Here is a 20,000-nt window from a genome sequence, read left to right as displayed (position 1 = left end):
GATATTGGGGGGGGGGTGGATTTACAGTAAGAGTTGTTTGACAGTGGAATCAGCTACCGAGGGAAGTGGTGAGCCCCCCCCCCTCACTGGCAGCCTTTAAGCAGAGGCTGGACAAGCACTTGTCAGGGATGCTCTAGGCCAGTGGTTCCCCAAGCGGGCAGTACCCGATGGGATACCTAGGGGGGCACTAAGAGGCAAGGGGGCAGCAGGGGGGGCGCTAGAGGTGGGCCCCTTCAACTGTGTGGTTGAATAGGGTAGGGGGGCGCCGGGGATGAGTTTGTGGAACCAAGGGGGCGGTGGCCTGAAAAGTTTGGGGACCACTGCTCTAGGCTGATCCTGCATTGAGCAGGGGATCGGACTAAACGGCCTATATGGCCCCTTTCAACTCTACGGGCGAGAACGCACGGTCGCTTGAGCCTCCTTTCTTCCCTGTTCCAGCCAGGATTCAGCCAGGATCGAACGCACGAACGTGCGTTCGATCCTGGCTGAATCCTGGCTGGAACAGGGAAGAAAGGAGGCTCAAGCGACCGTGCGTCTTCGCCCTATGATTCCATGATTGTGACTGTGGAACCCTAGTGGCCAACCGAAGCAGTGCCATTCTGGGGCACGATGCCAGCGTAACTCTGGGAGATGCCGGCGTAGCACCCTTATTTGCTCCCTGAACTCTTTCACCCCACCACCTCCTCCCCAGATTGCACTATGGGTGTTAGATTTAAACCTGGCTTAAAATTCTGTCTCACGGCGGGTGCGGTCTTGTGCCCGCTTACCTGGAAGTAAGCAACCGCTAACATACAAGGGCATACTTCTGAGCAAACAGGCCTAGGACAGGCCTCTAAATCACCTTCTCTCGGCCTAATTTCCAACCCATAATTACGCTGGTTGCAAAATATTAGCTTCCTGAATCTAAACGGTTTACTCGCCAAGCACCATATAGCCCTCAGCATTAAGCCAATTATAAACCAGTTGGGTCTCGAGATAAACCGCTTAATCCCACGTAGGAAAAAGGCCGACTGGCACAAAACGCAATCTGAGCCAGGGTCAAGTCATCGTCTAGAACACTGTGAAATGAGATTGAATCAACCCTATTATTCATCGAGAGATTTTTTTATTTTTGGGCCACCAAGACAAATTAAGCTGCTTCCCCAGTTACTGGACTGTCATTATTATTATTGCTAAAGCAAAGTAATAATTTGGGTTGCAAAGGAAGGAGAAATGTAGAGTGAGGAGGAGTTTCTCTACCAAACCCTACACAAATTAACCTGCAAAAAAGAAATGACTGGTTTTTATTATCTCCCAAGGAAACTGAGTCACAACAGCAACCTGATGTAATGGGAGAGGTTTTGCTGTGGAATCTTAAACATAGTTACACCCTGCTGAACCCACTGATTTTGCAGTATGTAAAAAAGGCGTAACTCTGCTTAGGAGCTCATAGTTAATCACATATAGAGTTTCACTAGGGCGGAGTGATAGGTAGGGGTGTTCCCAGTCTGTAATTCAATTCCAGTTTAAGCTTCTAGAATATGGAAAGTTTCCAGTCCTCGTGAATTAAACCTAAAGATATTTTGAAGAGTGGGGAAATGTCATGTCATCCTGGATCACCTGCCTAACCAGGCTTCTCTCCCTCTCTACACATGAAAGCTACACGCTCTTTCTCTGAGTAACTTCCGCTGCCGCCAGCTAGTCAGTGTCTAGGGCCCGATCTACCTAAGGCCTGGCACCCAAGAGCCTTCTAGTGCATTATTCCTTACAGACTTTGCCTTGGTTCCACCTCTGCCATATCACTCACTCTAGATATCACTAGGGTTGCCAGCTCCTGGTTGGGAAATCCCTGGAGGTTTTGGGGGCGGAGCCTGAGAAAGGTGGGGTTTGGGGAGGGGAAGGACTTCAATGCCATAGAGACCGACTTGTGCACACAGATACCTTGATTAGAGAAACGACAGACCGACCCGTCGGGCATTTTCGCTGTGGAGATTGTGTCGTTTGCACTCTGGCGTTACCCGTTATAAGAATTTAAAGATATGCATACGGGCTTTACTTTCAAACTCAGACATTTCAGTAACTGTAATAGCACCAACGTGATTTACGTTTTACGCTGTCCACATGGTCTACTCTACGCAGGCAAGACACAACGTGCTGTAAAACTCTGCCTAGGGGAGCATAGATCGCGGATACGTAATAATGTCCTAGAAGCTCTGCTAACAGCGCATTACAAGCAAATGAAACATCTTGATCATGAAATTCAGTTTTTTGTCGTTTGGAAGTTACCTCAGAAATTGTATTGTAAACAAAGCATAGATAAGATCCGCTTGCAGCAAGAGTCTAGATCAGTGGTTCCTAACATTTTTTTGGCCATGCCCCACCTAAGCATCTCTAAAATCCTGATGCCCCCCCCCCCCGTGACATATAATTCTTATTATTCAAAAAGTGAACTCCTATTCACATGGAGGAAGCCTAAAAGGCCATTAACCTGGTCTAAACAAGCTTCCAAATAACATGGCATCCATGAAAGAGAAAAATAAAAGAATGACAGTTGAAGTAATTACTATACAATTCACTGTTAACAACTCATTCTCGAATTGCCCCCCTTAAAAATCAAATTGCCCCTCTGTGGGGCGTGTGCCCCACGTTGGGAACCACTGGTCTAGATTCATAGCTTTATTTAATACTATAGCTCCCAACGGCTTGAACTCAAATTTGGATTTGTCTTGTTTTTTTATAATAACACTGTAACTTTAATTCAGTATCTTCTGGTAAGAAACTGGTAATAAGTTAATGGGACAAGCTACCACCTGTTCTTGATTAAACAGCATAAAGTGTCTCATTGCATTTTTAACTTCAGACCACTTACCATGATGTCCTTTTGAATTTGTGAAACTCACATGCAATTACTGGGTATGTACAATTATATAACATCATCATCATCATCATTTATTTATTATGGTCAATGACCAGCTTACACAAAAAGAAATATCATAAATAATTTTAAAATGTCTGATATTTGATCAAGTAAATCGAAAATTTAGTTACAACAACATTTGATAAAATGATCTGTTTAACATGAAAGACATTATGACAGCTTCTTCTGCCTTATTACACATGCCCTGGCACAGAATCTCGGGACCTGATAGGTAATATCTTTGACACCATCATCTAATAACAAAGTAGTGTGGCTATCTTTATCTGGAAAGCTAGACAAAACTGGATTGATGACCATTTTACGAATGTAAAATGGGCAGTGTAAATGAACATGTTCAACTGTTTCCACTATTCCAGATTGACAAGGACAGAGGCGGAGTTCATAAGGGAGATGGGCATATCTCCCTTCAAGAAGAGCAGATGGGAGGGCATTGAAGCGGTCCAAAGTAAAGGCTCTCCGATATTTGGGATAATCTAAGGCAAAAAGATAATTTGTGGGAGCCAAAAAGTTAATATGGTTCGCTACCACTGGAACCGAGTGAGCCCTTGATCTATCAGCTTGAAGGGCAGCGTCCCATAGCCTCTGTTTAGCTAAAGTTTTTGCTCCTTGATAGCCAAGATTTAGTAGGGTTGTGCTTGATAGACCTAAACATTGCAATTTATCCTCAATTGATTTAATCCATTTTGAGGGAAATTTATCTGCAAAGACTAGGGGTATATAACATGATATATAAAAACTTGTTTAAACCATAGATGTGAGGGGGTAATATTGTTTTATATTTGTGTTATTTCTTTATATTACAATTAACTTTTGTAGATAAGCACCATGTCCTGCCTCCACGTGAGGATTTCTTGGAAGGATGAAGCCTGAATAGGCAAAATGGGTAGAAAGATACCGGAAACCCATCTTTTTTGGAATCCAGTGGCATCTTTGGTGCAATAAGCTACTATATGTAACTTGGAAAATTTTAACTTCTACACAATTGTCATAATTTTGCAAAATTGCAAATTGGAAGTTGTTACTTTTGGAAACTATTTTGCATTTTGTATCCTGCTTTGGATTTTGTATTTGTGAAGCGAAACTAGTTGGATAAATTATTCAAACTATAATTTTCAGAACTGGTATACTTTACTATTGGTTAGACCACAAGTGCTGTTTCTTTGTAGTATCTTTTATTATAGCATAAGGCATACCTTGAGTACAAGAACCTCCAGGTCCTAGCTGGAGATATCTTGCTATTACAACTCATCTCTAGCTGACAGAGATCAGTTCCCCTGGAGAAAATGGCCACTTTGTCAATTGGACTCTATGGCATTGAAGTCCCTCCCCTCCCCAAACCCCACCCTCCTCAGGCTCCGCTTAGGGCTGTTTAGCTTGGAAAGAAGGTGGTTAAGGGGAGACATGATAGAGGTCTATACAATTATGCATGGCATGGAGAGAGGGGACAGGGAGAAGCTTTTCTCCCTCTCTCATAAGACCAGAATGCGGGGTCATCTGCTGAAGCTGGAGGGTGACAGATTCAAAAGAGATAAAAGGAAGTATTTCTTCACACAACACATTGTTAAATTGTGGAACTCCCTGCCCCATGATGTGGTGATGGCTGCCAACATGGAAGGCTTGAAGAGGGGAGTGGACATGTTCATGGAAGAGAGGGCTATCCATGGCTACTAGTCAAAATAGATACTAGTCAAAATGGAAACTAGTCTCTCCAGGACCAGAGGAGCATGCCTATTATATGAGGTGCTGTGGAACACAGGCAGGATAAATGCTGCTGCAGTCGTCTTGCTTGTGGGTTTCCTAGAGGCCCCTGGCTGGCCGCTGTGTGAACAGATTGCTGGACTTGATGGGCCTTGGTCTGATCCAGGTTTTCTTACGTTCTTATGTGGAAATGATAACGCATTTGCACTTATTTATTTATATCCTACTTTTCTCCCCAGTTGGGACTGAAAGGGGCTTTATAGAATATTGTTCCCCCTTCCTCCATCTGGCGACTCTAAAAACCAATCTATTGGCTTCCAAGCATGATCACAGACTCTACTATAATTTTTTAATACAGATAGTATTAGGATGCAGCCCTCAGTTTGCAAGACCTGAGCAAGACTGTTAACGATCGGATGTTTTGGAGGTCATTAATTCGTAGGGTTTCCATAAGTTGGAAGTGGCTTGATGGCGCTTAACAAACACGGTGTTAGGGTGACCTCTGCTGGTCAACTTGCCTCTTAACATTGCTACACATTAGGAGTAAATATCCATATTATCTTGGGCCTCTTATGTAGGGACGTTTCCCTGCCGACTCTTTCGGGGCTTCCTTTTGATTATGCATGCCTTTTCCGTCCGTCAGAGGTCGCCTCGCTCTCCCCTGCCCGCATTTTCCAGATTCTGGCTAAAACAGCATCCAGAAAACCCAAGCAAAACACATGGGGAGAGCAAGGCGACCTCTGACGGGCCAGGGTCTCAGGCAGAGGTCTTTCCCATCACCTACTTGCCTCGTCCCTTTAACAGGAGACGCCAAGGATTGAACCTGGGACCTTCTGCATGCCAATCGGATGCTCTACCACTGAGCCAGGGCCCCTCCCAAGGAAGCATGTTCAGAGGCAAGACGGCAGCTGATCTAGGAGGCAGCCAAGAGGAGAAGACTTTGGCCTCTGGACTCCTGCTTTGGGCTTTCCAGGGTGTTTGGTTGGCCAGTGCATGAAACAGGATGCCGGACTAGACAGACCTTCAATGTGATCCAAAAGGGAAGCTCGAAAGCCAAATGTTTTATGAAAAGGGAAACTTGGGGGAGGAAGAAGAAGAGTTGGTTTTTATATATCGACTTTCTCTACCACTTAAGGCAGAATCAAACCGGCTTACAATCACCTTCCCTCCCCCTCCCCACAACAGACACCCTGTGAGGTAGGTGAGGCTGAGAGAGCTCTAAAAGAGCCGTGACTAGCCCAAAGTCACCCATCTGGCTTCATATGGAGGAGTGGGGAAACCAACCCGGCTCACCAGATTAGCGTCTGCCTCTCATGTGGAGTGGGGAATCGAACCCGGTTCTCCAGATCAGAGTCCACTTCTCCAAACCACCGCTCTTCACCCCTAGACCATGCTGGATTTGGAGTTGGTGGGGGCGCTATGCAGATGCTCTCTGCAGGAAACTCCAGGCACAAGGAGTACGAGAGAAAATGCAAGGAATTGTTTAAAAATTCAAGATGTTGAATTTAACTTAAGTCTTTACTTGCCCTGCTTCATCTCTGCATCCTCTTCTTTTGCCTTTTATGTTCCCCTCAGCTCCTAGGGGCCTTTTGGCTTCCCTCAGGTTGCAGAAACCTTTCGTCCATCAGTCCATCCAAACTTCCTGCTCATAGTATAAGATACAGCTGACCATTAATGCAAGACGCAACTCAAGTAATGCTAAGCCAAGGAGGTCTCATCAGGCTGCTACTATAGAGCTAGCGGAGGGTATAAATCACAACACAAGAGACACAAGGTTGGGAAAAGTGCTTGTCCCTTTATTTACAGTCTGTCTCCAAATTCCAACTGGCACCACTATGTACACTTTGTACACACAGAAATACAGAATTGGAAGGTACCACCAGGGTCATCTAGTCCAACCCCCTGCACAATGCAGGAAATTCACACCTCCCTCCCCCCACACCCCCAGTGACCCCTACGCCATGTCCAGAGGACCCCCCCCCCAAAAAAAAAAATCTTCCAGGATCCATGGCTAATCTGGCCTGGGGGGAAATTGCTTCCTGATCCCAAAGTGGTGATCGATCGGCATTACCCTGGGCATGTAAGAAAGGGCCACAAGAGTCAAGCGTTGATGCAACCCTTCCTGCCCTCATGGAGGATCGATACAGGCCAAAACAAATACAGCCAACCACTGCCAGAGCAGCTGTGAAGTCCCTGACGACGAAGGGCTCTTGCGGGATGTGGAGATGCCTTCGAACACAGAAAAGAGGTATTTTCAAGCGGCATCTCCCACATTTAGCAATATACTTAACGGATAACATTTACCAACTCTAGGACATGAGCCAGTTGTTTCTTATTGATGACCTATTTATATTCTGATTCTGCTGGAAAATGTTGGTTTCAATAGATCTGGGCCGTACTGACTGAAGAAGAAAACAAAACGGGAACTATCAGCCGGCATTCCTGTCTTCTTGCTGTGGCTTCGTTAAGAATTATTATCATGAATGCAGTTTTTGATGTGTTACTTTGTAAATAGTTTTTTCACACATCTGATACTATTGAGGAACCGTCTGTCATATTGTGATACAAATTTAATAATTTTTATATTTCACTTTTCATAAATTTTACACAAAATTTTTGCAAAATTCTTTTTTTTCTTTTCATTCTTGTTGTTGACTTCTGGTATTGTGCACCTTTGCCTTCAAACACAGAAACACATGAAGCTGCCTTCTACTGAATCAGACCCTCGGTCCATCGAAGTCAGTATTGTCTACTCAGACCGGCAGCGGCTCTCCGGGGTCTCAGGCGGAGGTCTTTTTCACATCACCTACTTGCTAAGTCCCTTTAAACTGGAGCTGCCGGGGATGGAACCTGGGACCTTCCGCATGCCAAGCAGATGCTCCGCCACTGAGCCACGGCCCTTCCCCCGGATTCGAACTTTATAGAACAGGACAATGCAACAGCCAAAAGATAGGGAGGCGGGATTCGTTTTAATGAGAAAAGGAGCAACAAACAAGTGCCGTAGACACCCAACCAGCGGGCAAAGAGACTGTTGCTTCCGCCACACCCGGCGCCCCATCCAGTGAGGCCTGCTTCAGTTTTGTGGGTCAGCGTGCTCTTGAAACCTAAAATCCTGGCCCGTTTGTTCCACGGAAGTGCAAAAACGTGCCCCGCCCCTTCCAACTCCGAGGCCTCTTGCCGGCGCAGCAGAGGCCAAGGCGCTGGCGCTCAGCTCACGGTGCCTGCTTCAACCCTTGGGTTTCCAAACAGGGAGCGCGAAGTAGCCGGCACCAAACAAGGCCACGGCGTGGGGGGCGCAAGGCCGTATCAAGGGCGGCTCAGAATTGTCCTCCACGGGGTGTGTAGGTTTCTCTCCTCGGCTCCCTCCTCACCCACGCCTCCACAGGTACGTCTGGATGGAATTGGCAGGGATTTCGGACACTATCAGGCCCGGCGTATCGGAAAGTCCAAAGATAACACTCCTCGAAGACCTGGGGAGGAAGGGGAAAGAGGAACAAAAAGGACATACTGCTGAGTGTCCCCAGAGTAGGGTTGCCAGCCTCCAGGTACTAGCTGGAGATCCCCCGTTATTACAACCGATCTCCAGCCGATAGAGATCAGTTCCCCTGGGGAAAATGGCCGCTTGGGCAATTTTTTGGGAAATGATTTTGAAGAGAATGGAACAGCTTTTTAAAATCAAGATTAATTTGGATATAGACGTGCTATTTATGGGTGCAGTGGGACAACAAAGAATAACTGGAAAGGCACAGGAACTTTGTAAAGCTATGATCCTAGCAGCACAAGCTACAATAGCAAAAGGTTGGAAAGAAGCAAACAAATGGACTTTTGAATGTTGGAATGATTATTTATATGAATATATACAATCAGATATTGTTGCACAATTGGCTAAAGATTCACTGTGGGATAGTAAAATAAGAGAAATAAAGGACAAGTGGTCTCTGTACTTGAATTGGATAAAATGCGAGGAAGTCAACCCTAACACAACTAAGAAATTTAGAAACTTGTGCTCCTGGTTAAAGATTTCGGTGTGAAAATGTTGGGTGGGGGGAAAAATGTATAACATAGTATGGATCTGAAAATAATGTATAACCTAATGACATTAATAATAATAATTTTTAAAAAATATGAAAGCTTTGGCAATTGAACTCTATGACATTGAAGAAACCCAATTGCCTCCCTCCTCAGGCACCGCTCCAAAAACCTCCCACCGGTGGCGAAGAGGGACCTGGCAAAACTACCCCAGAGTTTCCCCTCTCCTTTGAGGGACGGGAAACCTCCGAGAAACCACAGAGGGTCTAACGCCAGGGTAGAGAAAATATTTCAACTCTTCCAAGGCACTTGGCCATCAAATGCTTAGGTGCTAGGTTGAATGCTTTATGTACTAACACTGCCTTGGATGGCAAAGAAAATTAGGAATTGTTTATTATGAAACTTTTATCGCGTTGCTATATACCACTGGGCCCAAGGTCTGCCTCTTTTCATCTGCTCTGGCAAGCAGTGACTTTCAGGGCAGAAAAGAATTATTGCGGCCTCAGACCTTGTACGGGAGATGCCAAGGAATGAACCCAGGACTTTCTTTCATAAAGCAGGTGCCAAGTGTCATTGAGCTGCCTTGTGCAGACGGCTTCATATTATTTACTCTGATCAGAAGCTGAGTTAGATTCGAGTCCAGTAGCATCTTAGGGACCAAGAAGGTTTTGGGGGAATAAGCTTTTGGGAGTCAAAGCTCCCTGATTAGAAGTAGTAGAAGAAGAAGAGTTGATTTTTATATGCCGACTTTCTCTACTACTTAAGGAAGCCTCAAACTGGCTTACAATCCCCTTCCCTTCCCCTCACCACAACAGACACCCTGTGAGGGAGGTGGGGCTGCAAGAGCTCCAAGAGAGCTGTGACTAGCCCAAGGTCACCCAGCTGGCTTCGTATGTAGGAGTGGGGAAACAAATCCAGTTCACCAGATTAGCATCCACCACTCATGTAAAGGAGCAGGGAATCGAACCCGGTTCTCTAGATCAGAGTCCACCGCTCCAAACCACCGCTCTTAACTACTACACCATGCTGCTCTCATCAAGATGGGGGTGGGGTAGCTGCCTCAGCTGGCTTGCGGGCTGGATAAGAACTCTGAACGGGGCTGAATCCATCTCACGGGCCCTATGTTGGACACCCCTGCTCTAGGATACAAAGGAGAAGTTTCCACAGTGGGGGTACAGAGCAACAGAGAGGAGGAATTCTGACCCTCCCCAGGGGGTGGTAAGCGTCTTCTCTGCAAGCCTCTTGGACTCAAAGCTGAATTTTTGCGGTCTCCCTCCCTCAGCCTCATGGGGAGGGGGCACCGAAGGCCACACAACGAGGCTCCACACGCGTGCAAGCTTGTGATGGGTGCCCTTGCTGCTTGGCTCAACAGTATAACGCAAGCTTCAAGTCTGTAACGGAAATTTTTGTCTCAAGTGATATCCAAATCTCGTGACCTATATAAACGACAGGAAGATTTCCACCCGGGCGACTCACCGATTGAGGACGACAACCACAGCAGCTCCGTCGGGGCGGATCAGGGCCACGTGCTCCAGATTGCAGAAGCCACATTTTTGTATGACGTTCACACCAATGTGCTGAGAGCCCTCTGGAATAAACTTGCTGTGGGGAGAGGGGAGAGAGAAGTCCTGTCAACAGGCAGAAGTGCTGACTTTCAGCTAAGAATAAGCAGATTTCCACAATGCTGCCCCCTCGTCCTCGTCTCACTCCTTCTGAAATCCAGGTTAATCACAAGAATCTGTTTGCACCCCCCTCCCCATCATGTTAGGTAAGGTAAAGGTCCCCTGTGCAAGCACCGGGTCATTACTGACCCATGGGATAACGTTGCATCCCGACGTTTACTAGGCAGACTTTGTTTACGGGGTGGTTTGCCAGTGCCTTCCCCAGTCATCTTCCCTTTACCCCCAGCAAGCTGGGTCCTCATTTTACCGACCTCGGAAGGATGGAAGGCTGAGTCAACCTTGAGCCGGCTACCTGAAACCGACTTCCGTCGGGATCGAACTCAGGTCATGAGCAGAGCTTGGACTGCAGTACTGCAGTTTTACCACTCTGCACCACGGGGCATGTTACCAACACTGCAGAAAAGCAACTTTGTCTTTGAGCCTACAGAAGAAGGAGGAGGAGGAGGAGAGCTGTGACTAGCTCAAGGTCACCCAGCTGGTTTCATGTGGAGGAGTGGGAAAACCAACCTGGTTCACCAGATTAGCCTCCACCGCTCACGTGGAGGAGTGGGGAATCAAAGCCAGTTCTCCCGATCAAAGTCCACTGCTCCAAACCACTGCTTTTAACCAGTGGAGAAAGAGGAAGTGGAGGAAGAGAAGGAAGGGGAAGAAGAGTTGGTTTTTATATGCCAACTTTCTCTACCACTTAAGGGAGAATCAAACCGGCTTACAAGCTCCTTCCCTTCCCCTCCCCACAACAGGCACCCTGTGAGGTGAGTGGGGCTGAGAGAGCTGTGACTTGCCCACAGTCACCCAGCTGCCACTCATGTGGAGGAGTGGGGAATCAAACTGAGTTCTCCAGATCAGAGTCCACCGTTCCAAACCACCGCTCTTAACCACTACACCACACCAGCGACGGCCCTCAGTCTGCAAGATCTGAGTAAGGCTACTAACAATAGGACGTTTTGGAGGACATTAATTCACAGGGTCGCCATAGTTTGGAAGTGGCTTGATGGCGCTTCAGAAGTAGACTGAGACTGAGAAGGGCAACCATGGAAAAGATTCTTAAGTGTAATGATGTGTCGCCAGTGACCAAGATCAAGTTAATTCATGCCACGGTGTTCCCCATTTATATACATGGGTGTTGGACAATGAAGAAAGCTGACAGGAAGAAAGTAGATTCCATTGAAAAGTGGTGTTGGAGGAGAGTTTTACAGATACTGAGGACCGCCAAACAAACAAGCCAGTTGGCTCTAGATCAAATCAAGTCTGAACTCTCACCTGAAGGTAAAATGACTGAACTGAGGCTGTCGTACTTTGCTCACATTATGAGATGTCAGGAGTCACTGGCAAAGACTCTTTTTCTCTTTCTCTCTTTCTCCACCCAGGCAAAGTGTCCTATTCCCATCCTGGGTCTGTGCGTGCTCACATGCGAGTTTGAATTCATGTGTTTGGGGAGGGGCCGTGGCTCAGTGGCAGAGCCTCCGGCCCCCAACAGTGTTTGAGGGACAGTGAACTGGCCCCCTGTTAAAAATGTTTGAGGACCCCTGGTCTAGATGGAAACTCTTTTGATTTAATTTCAGCCCGTTGGTTCTGGTCCGACCTTCTGGGGCAACAGAAAACAACTCGACACCATCCTCTATATGACAGCCCTTCAAGTACTTGAAGATGGTTATCCTATAGAATAGGAAGTTTTGGAGGACATTAATTCATAGTGTCGCCATAGGCTGGAAGCAACTTAATGGCACTTCACACGAAAACACACATATTACTCATCTCCGCCTTGTCTCCTGGTACTCAGACACTGCAGCAAAAACTCCACCAGCGTAGTCCCGCCTCACCTAAAGTGTGCCATGTGGTAGAACATGGGCTGCTTGTAGAAAGTGTCGCTGGCCACATCGACAATGATTGGGCTGTCCACGTAGTTTTTGACCCAGTTGGGGCCCCCTTCCAAGTCCAGGGCCAGGTTCCAGTCGATCCAGCCTATGACATTGTGGTTAAGGTTCTACGGGAAGGGGGAGGGGGCGAAAGAGGCCAGGATTAAAAAGGAGGAAGTGAGCAGCAGGCCGCCGGCAGGGCCGTTTCCCCCTCTCTTCCCCCGCCATGACTCGTACCGCCAGGATGCTCCGGCTGTACTGGTTGCCCCGGTCCCAGCTTCCGAGGACTACGTCCCTCTCCCAGAACTGCGAGCCGCAACAGGCCTCGGTGGAGAGAAGGAAGTAGTCGGGGAAAAGCTTAATGGTGATGTCCAGGGTGTCGGTGATGGGAGCGATTAAGTCCAGGTACCAGTGAATACCGATTCCATGGATGTAGCGGTGAGCCTCGCTATCCTCGCTCAGCACCTGGGCAAAAAAAGAAAGGGGGCGCCAAAATGCTTAAACGAGAGTTGGGTTTTTCTAGGCCAACTTTGTCTACCATTTAAGGGAGACTCAAACTGGCTTACAATCTCATTCCCTTCCCCTCCCCACCACAGACACCCTGTGAGGTAGGTGGGGCTGTAAAAGGTAAAGGTCAAGATCCCCTGTGCAAGCACTGGGTCATTCCTGACCCATGGGCTGATGTCATAGCCCAACATTTACTAGGTAGACTCTGTTTACCGAGTGGTTTGCCAGTGCCTTCCCCAGTCGTCTTCCCTTTACCCCCAGCAAGTTGGGTACTCATTTGACCGACCTCGGAAGGACGGAAGGCTGAGTCAACCTTGAGCCGGCTGCCTGAAACCAACTTCCGTCGGGATCGAACTCAGGTAGTGAGCAGAGCTGGGACTGCAGTACTGCAGCTTACTACTCTGCGCCACGGGGCTGAGAGAACTGTGACTAGCCCAAGGTCACCCAGCTGGCTTCGTGTAGGAGCGGGGAAACAAATCCAGTTCACAAGATTAGCCTCCGCCGCTCATGTGTAGGAATGGGGACTCAAACCCAGTTCTCCAGATCAGAGTCCACCGCTCAAAACCACTGCTCTTTAACCACTACACCACACCAGCTCTTGCCTCTTTGTCGTCGGTCTTCTTTTCAAAGTGAGTGTTCAGGAAACTGCTTCCCGACGCCCTTCCCTCGTTCCTGCAGTACGGCTGCGGACAAACAGCTCCCAAACCAGACAACCTGCAGCATAACTCACCACCTTCGCCCAGTGAGGCAGATTCACTCGGTTGTCGTCCAATATGATGAGGCGGATATCCTTGTGAGAGCTGTTCGCCAGGGCGGGGCCCAGGTCAAGGGCGATGAAGTCCCGCTGCTGTTCAGGGGTGAACCCCAAGCACTGGAAGGGATAACTGACAAGCAAGCCGGAGGTAGGCTCGTTCTCGGCCGTTACCGCCCAGAAGGTCAGCTTGCGCTTGGCATACTCGTCGAGAAATCTAGGGAGAGGGGGAAAGGAGGGAGTCAATGTGTCTTTTGGGGAGGGGCTCTCCTACGGCAAAGACACCGTCTCACCTCCCTGCCTTCATAGTCGTAATCCTATTCTTTCTGATTCACCTCCCTCTACTTTGTTCTTAACTCTGCCACTCGTTTAACTGTCTTCATAGAATCATAGAGTTGGAAGGGACCTCCAGGGTCATCTAGTCCAACCCTCTGCACAAATGCAGGAAATTCACAACTACCTTATTCCCCACTCCCCCAGTGACCCCTACTCCATGCCCAGAAGATGGCAAAAAACAACAACAACCCAGTCTGTCCTGGAGGAAAATCACTTCCCCGTACCTCATATTAATAGGGGAAAATTACTTCCCTGTACCCCGTGGCACAGAGTGTTAAGCTGCAGTACTGCAGTCAAAAGCTCTGCTCACAACCTCAGTTCGATCCCGACGGACGTCGGTTTCAGGTAGCCAGCTCAAGGTTGAGTCAGCCTTCCATCCTTCCAAGGTAGGTGAAATGAGGACCCAGCTTGCTGGGGGTAAAGGGGAGACGACTGGGGAAGGCACCGGCAAACCACCCTGTGAACAAAGTCTGCCTTGGAAACATTGGGATGTGACATCACCCCATGGGTCAGGAATGACCCGGTGCTGGCACAGGGGACCTTTACCTGTACCTTTTTACCTCGTTTTACTCACTTCTCATATGCCTTTTCATGACTTCCATGTCTAAATTACTACTTTTTTTGTTTAAAAACTCTTCACCCTTGGCCCCTTCTCCTCCTCGTATTTATATTCCTTTCTTTCTCTTTTCCTATTTGCCTTCTCACTACGCGGACGTTTCCCTCTTGCTGACACTTGGCACCCTCACTGGCCACCTTCCACCAGGCCACATCACTCCTCCCGGCGGTTTAAAAACAAATCTCTTGAAAGTCTTTTAAAAAAGAAAAGGTGGAGAAAAGAGCAACCAAAATGATTAGGGGACTAGAGCAACTGTCCTATGAGGAGCAGTTAAGACGCTTAGGGCTGTTTAGCTTGGAAAGAAGGCGGCTGAGGGGAGACATGATAGAGGTCTATAAAATGATGCATGGTACGGAGAGAGTGGGCAGGGAGAAACTTTTCTCCCTCTCCCAAAATACTAGAACACGGGGGTCATCTGCCGAAGTTGGAGGGTGAGCGATTCAAAACAGATAAAAGGAAGTATTTCTTCACACAACACATAGTTAAATTGTGGAACTCCCTGCCCCAGGATGTGGTGATGGCTGCCAACTGGGAAGGCTTTAAGAGGGGAGTGGACATGTTCCTGGAGGAGAGGGCTATTCACGACGACTGGTCAAAATGGATACTAGTCATGATGCATCCCTATTCTCTCCAGGATCAGAGGAGAATGCCTGTTATATTAGGTGCTGTGGAACACAGGCTGGATAACGCTTCTGCAGTCGTTTTGCTTGTGGGCTTCCTAAAGGCCCCTGGTTGGCCTCTGTGTGAACAGACTGCTGGACTGGATGGGCCTTGGTCTGATCCAGCATGGCCTTTCTTATGTTCTTAAAATCTCTACTCAGCCTTCCCATTTTCTCATCGCCTTTGGAGTCCTTCCCCCTTTTCTTCTGCCTTTGCTCTTACATCTAACCCCTAAACAGGGATTTGTTTGTCGCTGAGTGGGGTAGGAGCAAGAAGACCTGGGTTTGAATCCTCCCTTGGTCATCAAGCTCATTGGGTGGAGCTGGGCCGTTCTTGCTCCCAATCCAACCCAGGGGTAAGCAACCCTTAGGCATGCATGCCTACTCCCAGAGCCCCAGGCAGGGAGGCAGGATCAAGAGCAACCCGAAGTCAAAGCCAGGTTACCTGCAGAGTTTGGTCTCAAGTAGTAAACGTAGTCCAAGAGACTAGTCAGAGTTCAATCTAGGGTCATAGGAACATAGCTCTCAGAAACAGGTATGGTTGCTGTTAGTACAGGGTGGTGGCACAAGTTGTTCCCACACTGGCCTGGATGCAAGTGCCTGCTTAAATAAGCCTAGGGTGAATCAGCTGTTGCTTGTTCCTCTGACACAGCATTCCCTGCTGGATGCAGCTCATTAGCCTCATTATTGTCAGCAGGGAGTGCTCTTTGCTGGGCTTGCAGTCTAGCACTCCTTCTATGTTTGCGTAGGAGTGCTCTGAACCTTTGACGCCTCTGCACCAATGGCTTCGGGGGGGGCTCTCTGGTGACACTGTCTGCAGCTGGTCCTCTGACACAGGTGAGTCCCCTGCACTGGGCGGTTGTAGACGTGGGGGAGGGCTCACCTGTCTGTGACTGCTCAGCCTGCTGCTGTCCCTCCTTTCCACTGCCTGCTGCTTCAAGGTCCTCCTCATCTGAGGAAGCCTCAGCAGGCTGCCCCACACCAGCACACGGGACCCATTCTGCTTGGCACCCAGGGCCGCAATGCTGCCCAAACAGCCAAGCCGCTGGCAGCACTGCTGGACCCAAGGATGCGGGAAGAGGCGACGGGCGCAGCTTATGCACGTTGTCGTCCTGCGGCCCTACAGAGCCACCAGCCACATCTGACCCAAATCTCTGAAATGTGGGCAGTACCATGGGGGGCCTCCAAACGTGTCTGGCCAAGTACAACCCTTGTCTGCTTTCCATTTTGCTGGCACACCAACATATTCATGGGCAGACAGAGCATTGTTTCTCAGATCTTGGGCCCTCAAAGGTTGCCTCCTCCTGGGCTTGCCTGTTGCACAGCATCACTGTGAGGATTAAAATTATCATGAGCGAGTTCAGGGCTAATGTAAAGCACTAGGGTCTGGAACCCTGGCCTGTAGACCCCCCCCAAACCGAGCCAAACTTCACATGGCATTGGGTTTCATCACCAAATTATCCTGACATGTAATTTTATTGCAAACAGTAGTCGTGGGAACCCTGATTCAAATTGGGGCCAGTGTGCTGGGAGGGGGGGAGGAAGAGGAGGAAGAGGAGTTGGTTTTTATATGCCGACTTTCTCTACCACTTAAGGAGGAATCAAACCAGCTTACAATCACCTTCCCCTCCCCACAACAGGTACCCTGTGAGATAGTTGGGGATGGGAGAGCTCTAAGAGAGCTGTGACTAGCCCAAGGTCACCCAGCTGGCTTCATGTGGAGGAGTGGGGAATCAAACTCGGTTCTCCAGATCAGACTTCACTGTTCCAAACCACCGCTCTTAACCACCACACCATGCTGGTAAGAAGAGGGGAAGGTTAACTCCCCCTCGCCACCGCCCCACAGGTTCCCTGGACAAAAATCCTGCCCCCAGCCCCAGCCTGGTGTCCACGGGAAAGACTGCGCCCCTCCCCCCCAGTCCATTTACCTGATAAAATAGTTGGCCCACGTCTTGTGAACTTTGTCACCTGCCTCCCCTGTCAGAGACCCTTTCCCAGCCCAGTCTTTGTTGGTTTTCATCCACACTGGGGAAGTCCACGGGCTGGCTATCATGGAGATGGGTTTCTTAGACATGGCTTTGGCACGATGGATAATGGGGATCTATGGGGAAACGGAACAAAAACGGATGAGGGACGCAGTGCCCAAACAGAGCCAGGATCAAGAGGATCCAGAACTTGGCCGTCTGAGGCTTGCCTTGCCAAGCGGCTAGTATCAGTCTATAATAATAATAATAATGGATCAATTTATCCATGGCATGCATCAGAAAATAAAGCTGGGAGCCTCAAAATTGGCCACCAGCGTCAGGATGATCATAGAATCATAGAGTTGGAAGGGACCACTAAGGTCACCTAGTCCAACCTCCTGCACAATGCAGGAAACCCCCAGTGACCCCTACTCCATGCCCAGAAGATGGCTAAAAAAACCCTCCAGGATCCATGACCAGACTGGTCTGGAGGAAAATTCCTTCCTGACCCCAAAGTGGCGATCGATTGGCATTTCCCTGGGCATGTAAGAAAGGGCCATGAGAGCCAAACACTGACGCAACCCTTCCTGCCCTCCCTCTCATCAATCTGCCCAAGTTCACAGAATCAGCATTGCTGGTAGATGGCCATCTAGCCTCTGCTTAAAAACCTCCAAAGAAGGAGAGCATGCCCTCTCACGAGGAAGCCTGTTCCAGTGAGGCTCTGTCACATTCTCTCAGCCCCACCTACCTTGATCAATTGATCTTGAGCAGCATATATGTAGTGTTGGAGGGATATAAGGACTGAAACAAATCTTGCCACTGACAATGTAGCCTTGGGGTCCCTATCGCTTAGTAAAAAAGGCAATATGTCAGTCACAGAGGCATTGGATTTGTATATTAAAAGGGGGGAAATATAGTGCGATCGAAGTTCCTCGTAAAAGCGGCATTCCAAAAGGGCATGGGCTAATGAGTCAATAGAGCCAGAAGAGCAAGGGCAGATCCTGTCTGAGTATGGTATATTCAGAATTCTGCCCTGCATTACCATAGAAGGGTTAGCATTTAATCTAGCCAAGCAAAAAGCTCTACAGAGACGAGGAGTTGCCAGATAATATGTATAGGCAGGCAGACCACGTGGAGGGGGTATTCCGAAGTACTGGGATGAACAGACGCGATGAGCACGAAAAGTAGTGCTGTTATAATCGAGCTCTTTAATGTGCTTTTTAATTTTGGTAAAAGCTTCAGTTTTCCCAAGATCTAATAACATGTCCTGCGAGAAGCCCAACAATGACAGTTTCTCATCTAAGATTTTTTGCCATGAGGATTTAAAAGGGTCATGCTTCAGAGAAGCTAGAAACCCCTCAGTGCTAAAGCACAGTTTAAGGTGTAGTTTAAAGGCGGCCAACCACGCCCTAGCTTCAAGTGACATTTGGCCAAACTCGGAACGAAGAGTAACGCCAGCAACACATCGAGGGGCATTTAGGAGTTTTCGTAAGAACTGAAGCAGTGGACGATCTATAGATTCATTGGTGACTGTAATCCAGATGGCAACACCAAAGAGGATAATTGGGGTAATTTTCAGGTTAAAAACCTGAATAGCCCCTGGAATATATTTGCCACCTTTGGTGTGAAAAAAGTTGACAAGAGCACTAACCCCATGTTTAATTTTGTTGGACACTGCTTTTTGATGGGCATTCCAATTTAGGTTATGGGAAAACAGAATGCCAAGGTAAACAAACTCCTTGACTTGGTCAACCCCAAAGCCATCTAATACCCAGCGAAAAAGAGGCATTTTTCTTCTCTTAGTGAAGATCATAATCTTAGATTTATGATGGTTTATTTTAAGACCTTCCCTAGAGCAGTACTCAGAAAAAGTTTGCAAAGATCTTTTCAAACCAATTCTTGTGCGGGACAGGAGAACTGCATCGTCAGCATAGAGTAGAATTGGAGTGGGATGACTTGCAAGCTTTGGGGGGTGGCAAAACTCTGAGAAATTGGTTGCCATATCATTCAGGTATAGATTAAACAAGAGAGGAGCAAGGAGGCAACCTTGTCTAACTCCCTTGACCAGTTCAAAGGGCTCGGTTAGTTCTCCTTGGTTGCCACAGCGAACCTGAGTTGTGAGGACAGTATGAAATTGCTGAATAAGCCATAGTAACCTCGTATCCATTGAAGAATGTGATAGTTTCAACCATAGCCTCTCCCTCGGGATGGTATCAAAAGCTCCCTTAAGATCCATAAAACCCGCATAAAGGGTGACAGGCTAAACATACCCAGCTCCTTCAACCTTTCCTCATAGGACTTGGTCTCCAGACCCCTCGCCATCTTCATTGCCCTCCTCTGGACACAGCTTGTCTACATCCTTCTTCAATTATGGTGCCCTAAACTGAACACAATACTCACTTTCATCTTGATGTCCTCCTCCACCAAGCTGAAGTTTTTCAGCTCGTAGTCATAAGGCCAGTCATCGTACGTGTACACCCGCGTGGAAAAGTCGCAGCTGGCCATGGGCACCCGTATCATGTTGTACTCGATCCCTGCAAAAGCGCGCGGGGAGGGCAGGATAATGAGGAAAAGGTACAGGCTGCCTATAGCCTTACACCCCCGAGTCGTCGTCCTGCCCCCACCCTTCGCTTCCCCAGCATTCACCGTCCTCTGCGAAGTAGGAACGGAGCAAATTGTTCTGGGTGTCCGGCGTTAGGGAGAGGATGTTTATGGAGGCCGCGTCAGTGACGGAACCGCCAAACCCCTTCACTCTCTGGTACCGCTGCGTTGTGTCCAGAACCAGGACAATATCTGAATGGAGAAGGAACGGGAAAGGGGATCATACAATATCAAGCTAGAAACTTGTGAGATAGTTGGTTTAGAGCGGTGGTTTGGAGTAGCGGACTCTGATCTGGAGAACCAGGTTTGATTCCCCGCTCCTCCACATGAAGCCTGCTGGGTGACCTTGGACTAGTCACAGCTCTCTTAGAGCTCTCTCAGTCC

At 48.2% G+C, this 20,000-nt stretch overlaps 1 protein-coding gene across 1 annotated transcript in view; it reads right to left on the bottom strand.

The window, feature by feature from the left end:
- Positions 1 to 7,982: 7,982 nt before the first annotated feature.
- LOC130480876 (lysosomal acid glucosylceramidase-like) overlaps positions 7,983 to 20,000 on the bottom strand; it is a 46,975-nt gene continuing 34,957 nt past the window's right edge. The window contains exons 6-13 of the mRNA XM_056853496.1: positions 19,662 to 19,808; positions 19,416 to 19,549; positions 16,980 to 17,152; positions 13,420 to 13,657; positions 12,420 to 12,647; positions 12,147 to 12,310; positions 10,121 to 10,246; positions 7,983 to 8,085 (exon numbers count right to left, since the gene is read on the bottom strand). Of these exons, the coding sequence (XP_056709474.1) occupies positions 7,983 to 8,085; positions 10,121 to 10,246; positions 12,147 to 12,310; positions 12,420 to 12,647; positions 13,420 to 13,657; positions 16,980 to 17,152; positions 19,416 to 19,549; positions 19,662 to 19,808 (1,313 nt within the window). The remainder of the gene's footprint in view (positions 8,086 to 10,120; positions 10,247 to 12,146; positions 12,311 to 12,419; positions 12,648 to 13,419; positions 13,658 to 16,979; positions 17,153 to 19,415; positions 19,550 to 19,661; positions 19,809 to 20,000) is intronic.

The sequence above is a fragment of the Euleptes europaea genome, chromosome 7 (assembly GCF_029931775.1).
Source record: "Euleptes europaea isolate rEulEur1 chromosome 7, rEulEur1.hap1, whole genome shotgun sequence".
NCBI lineage: Eukaryota > Metazoa > Chordata > Lepidosauria > Squamata > Sphaerodactylidae > Euleptes > Euleptes europaea.
This window is presented reverse-complemented; position numbering and strand designations above follow the sequence as displayed.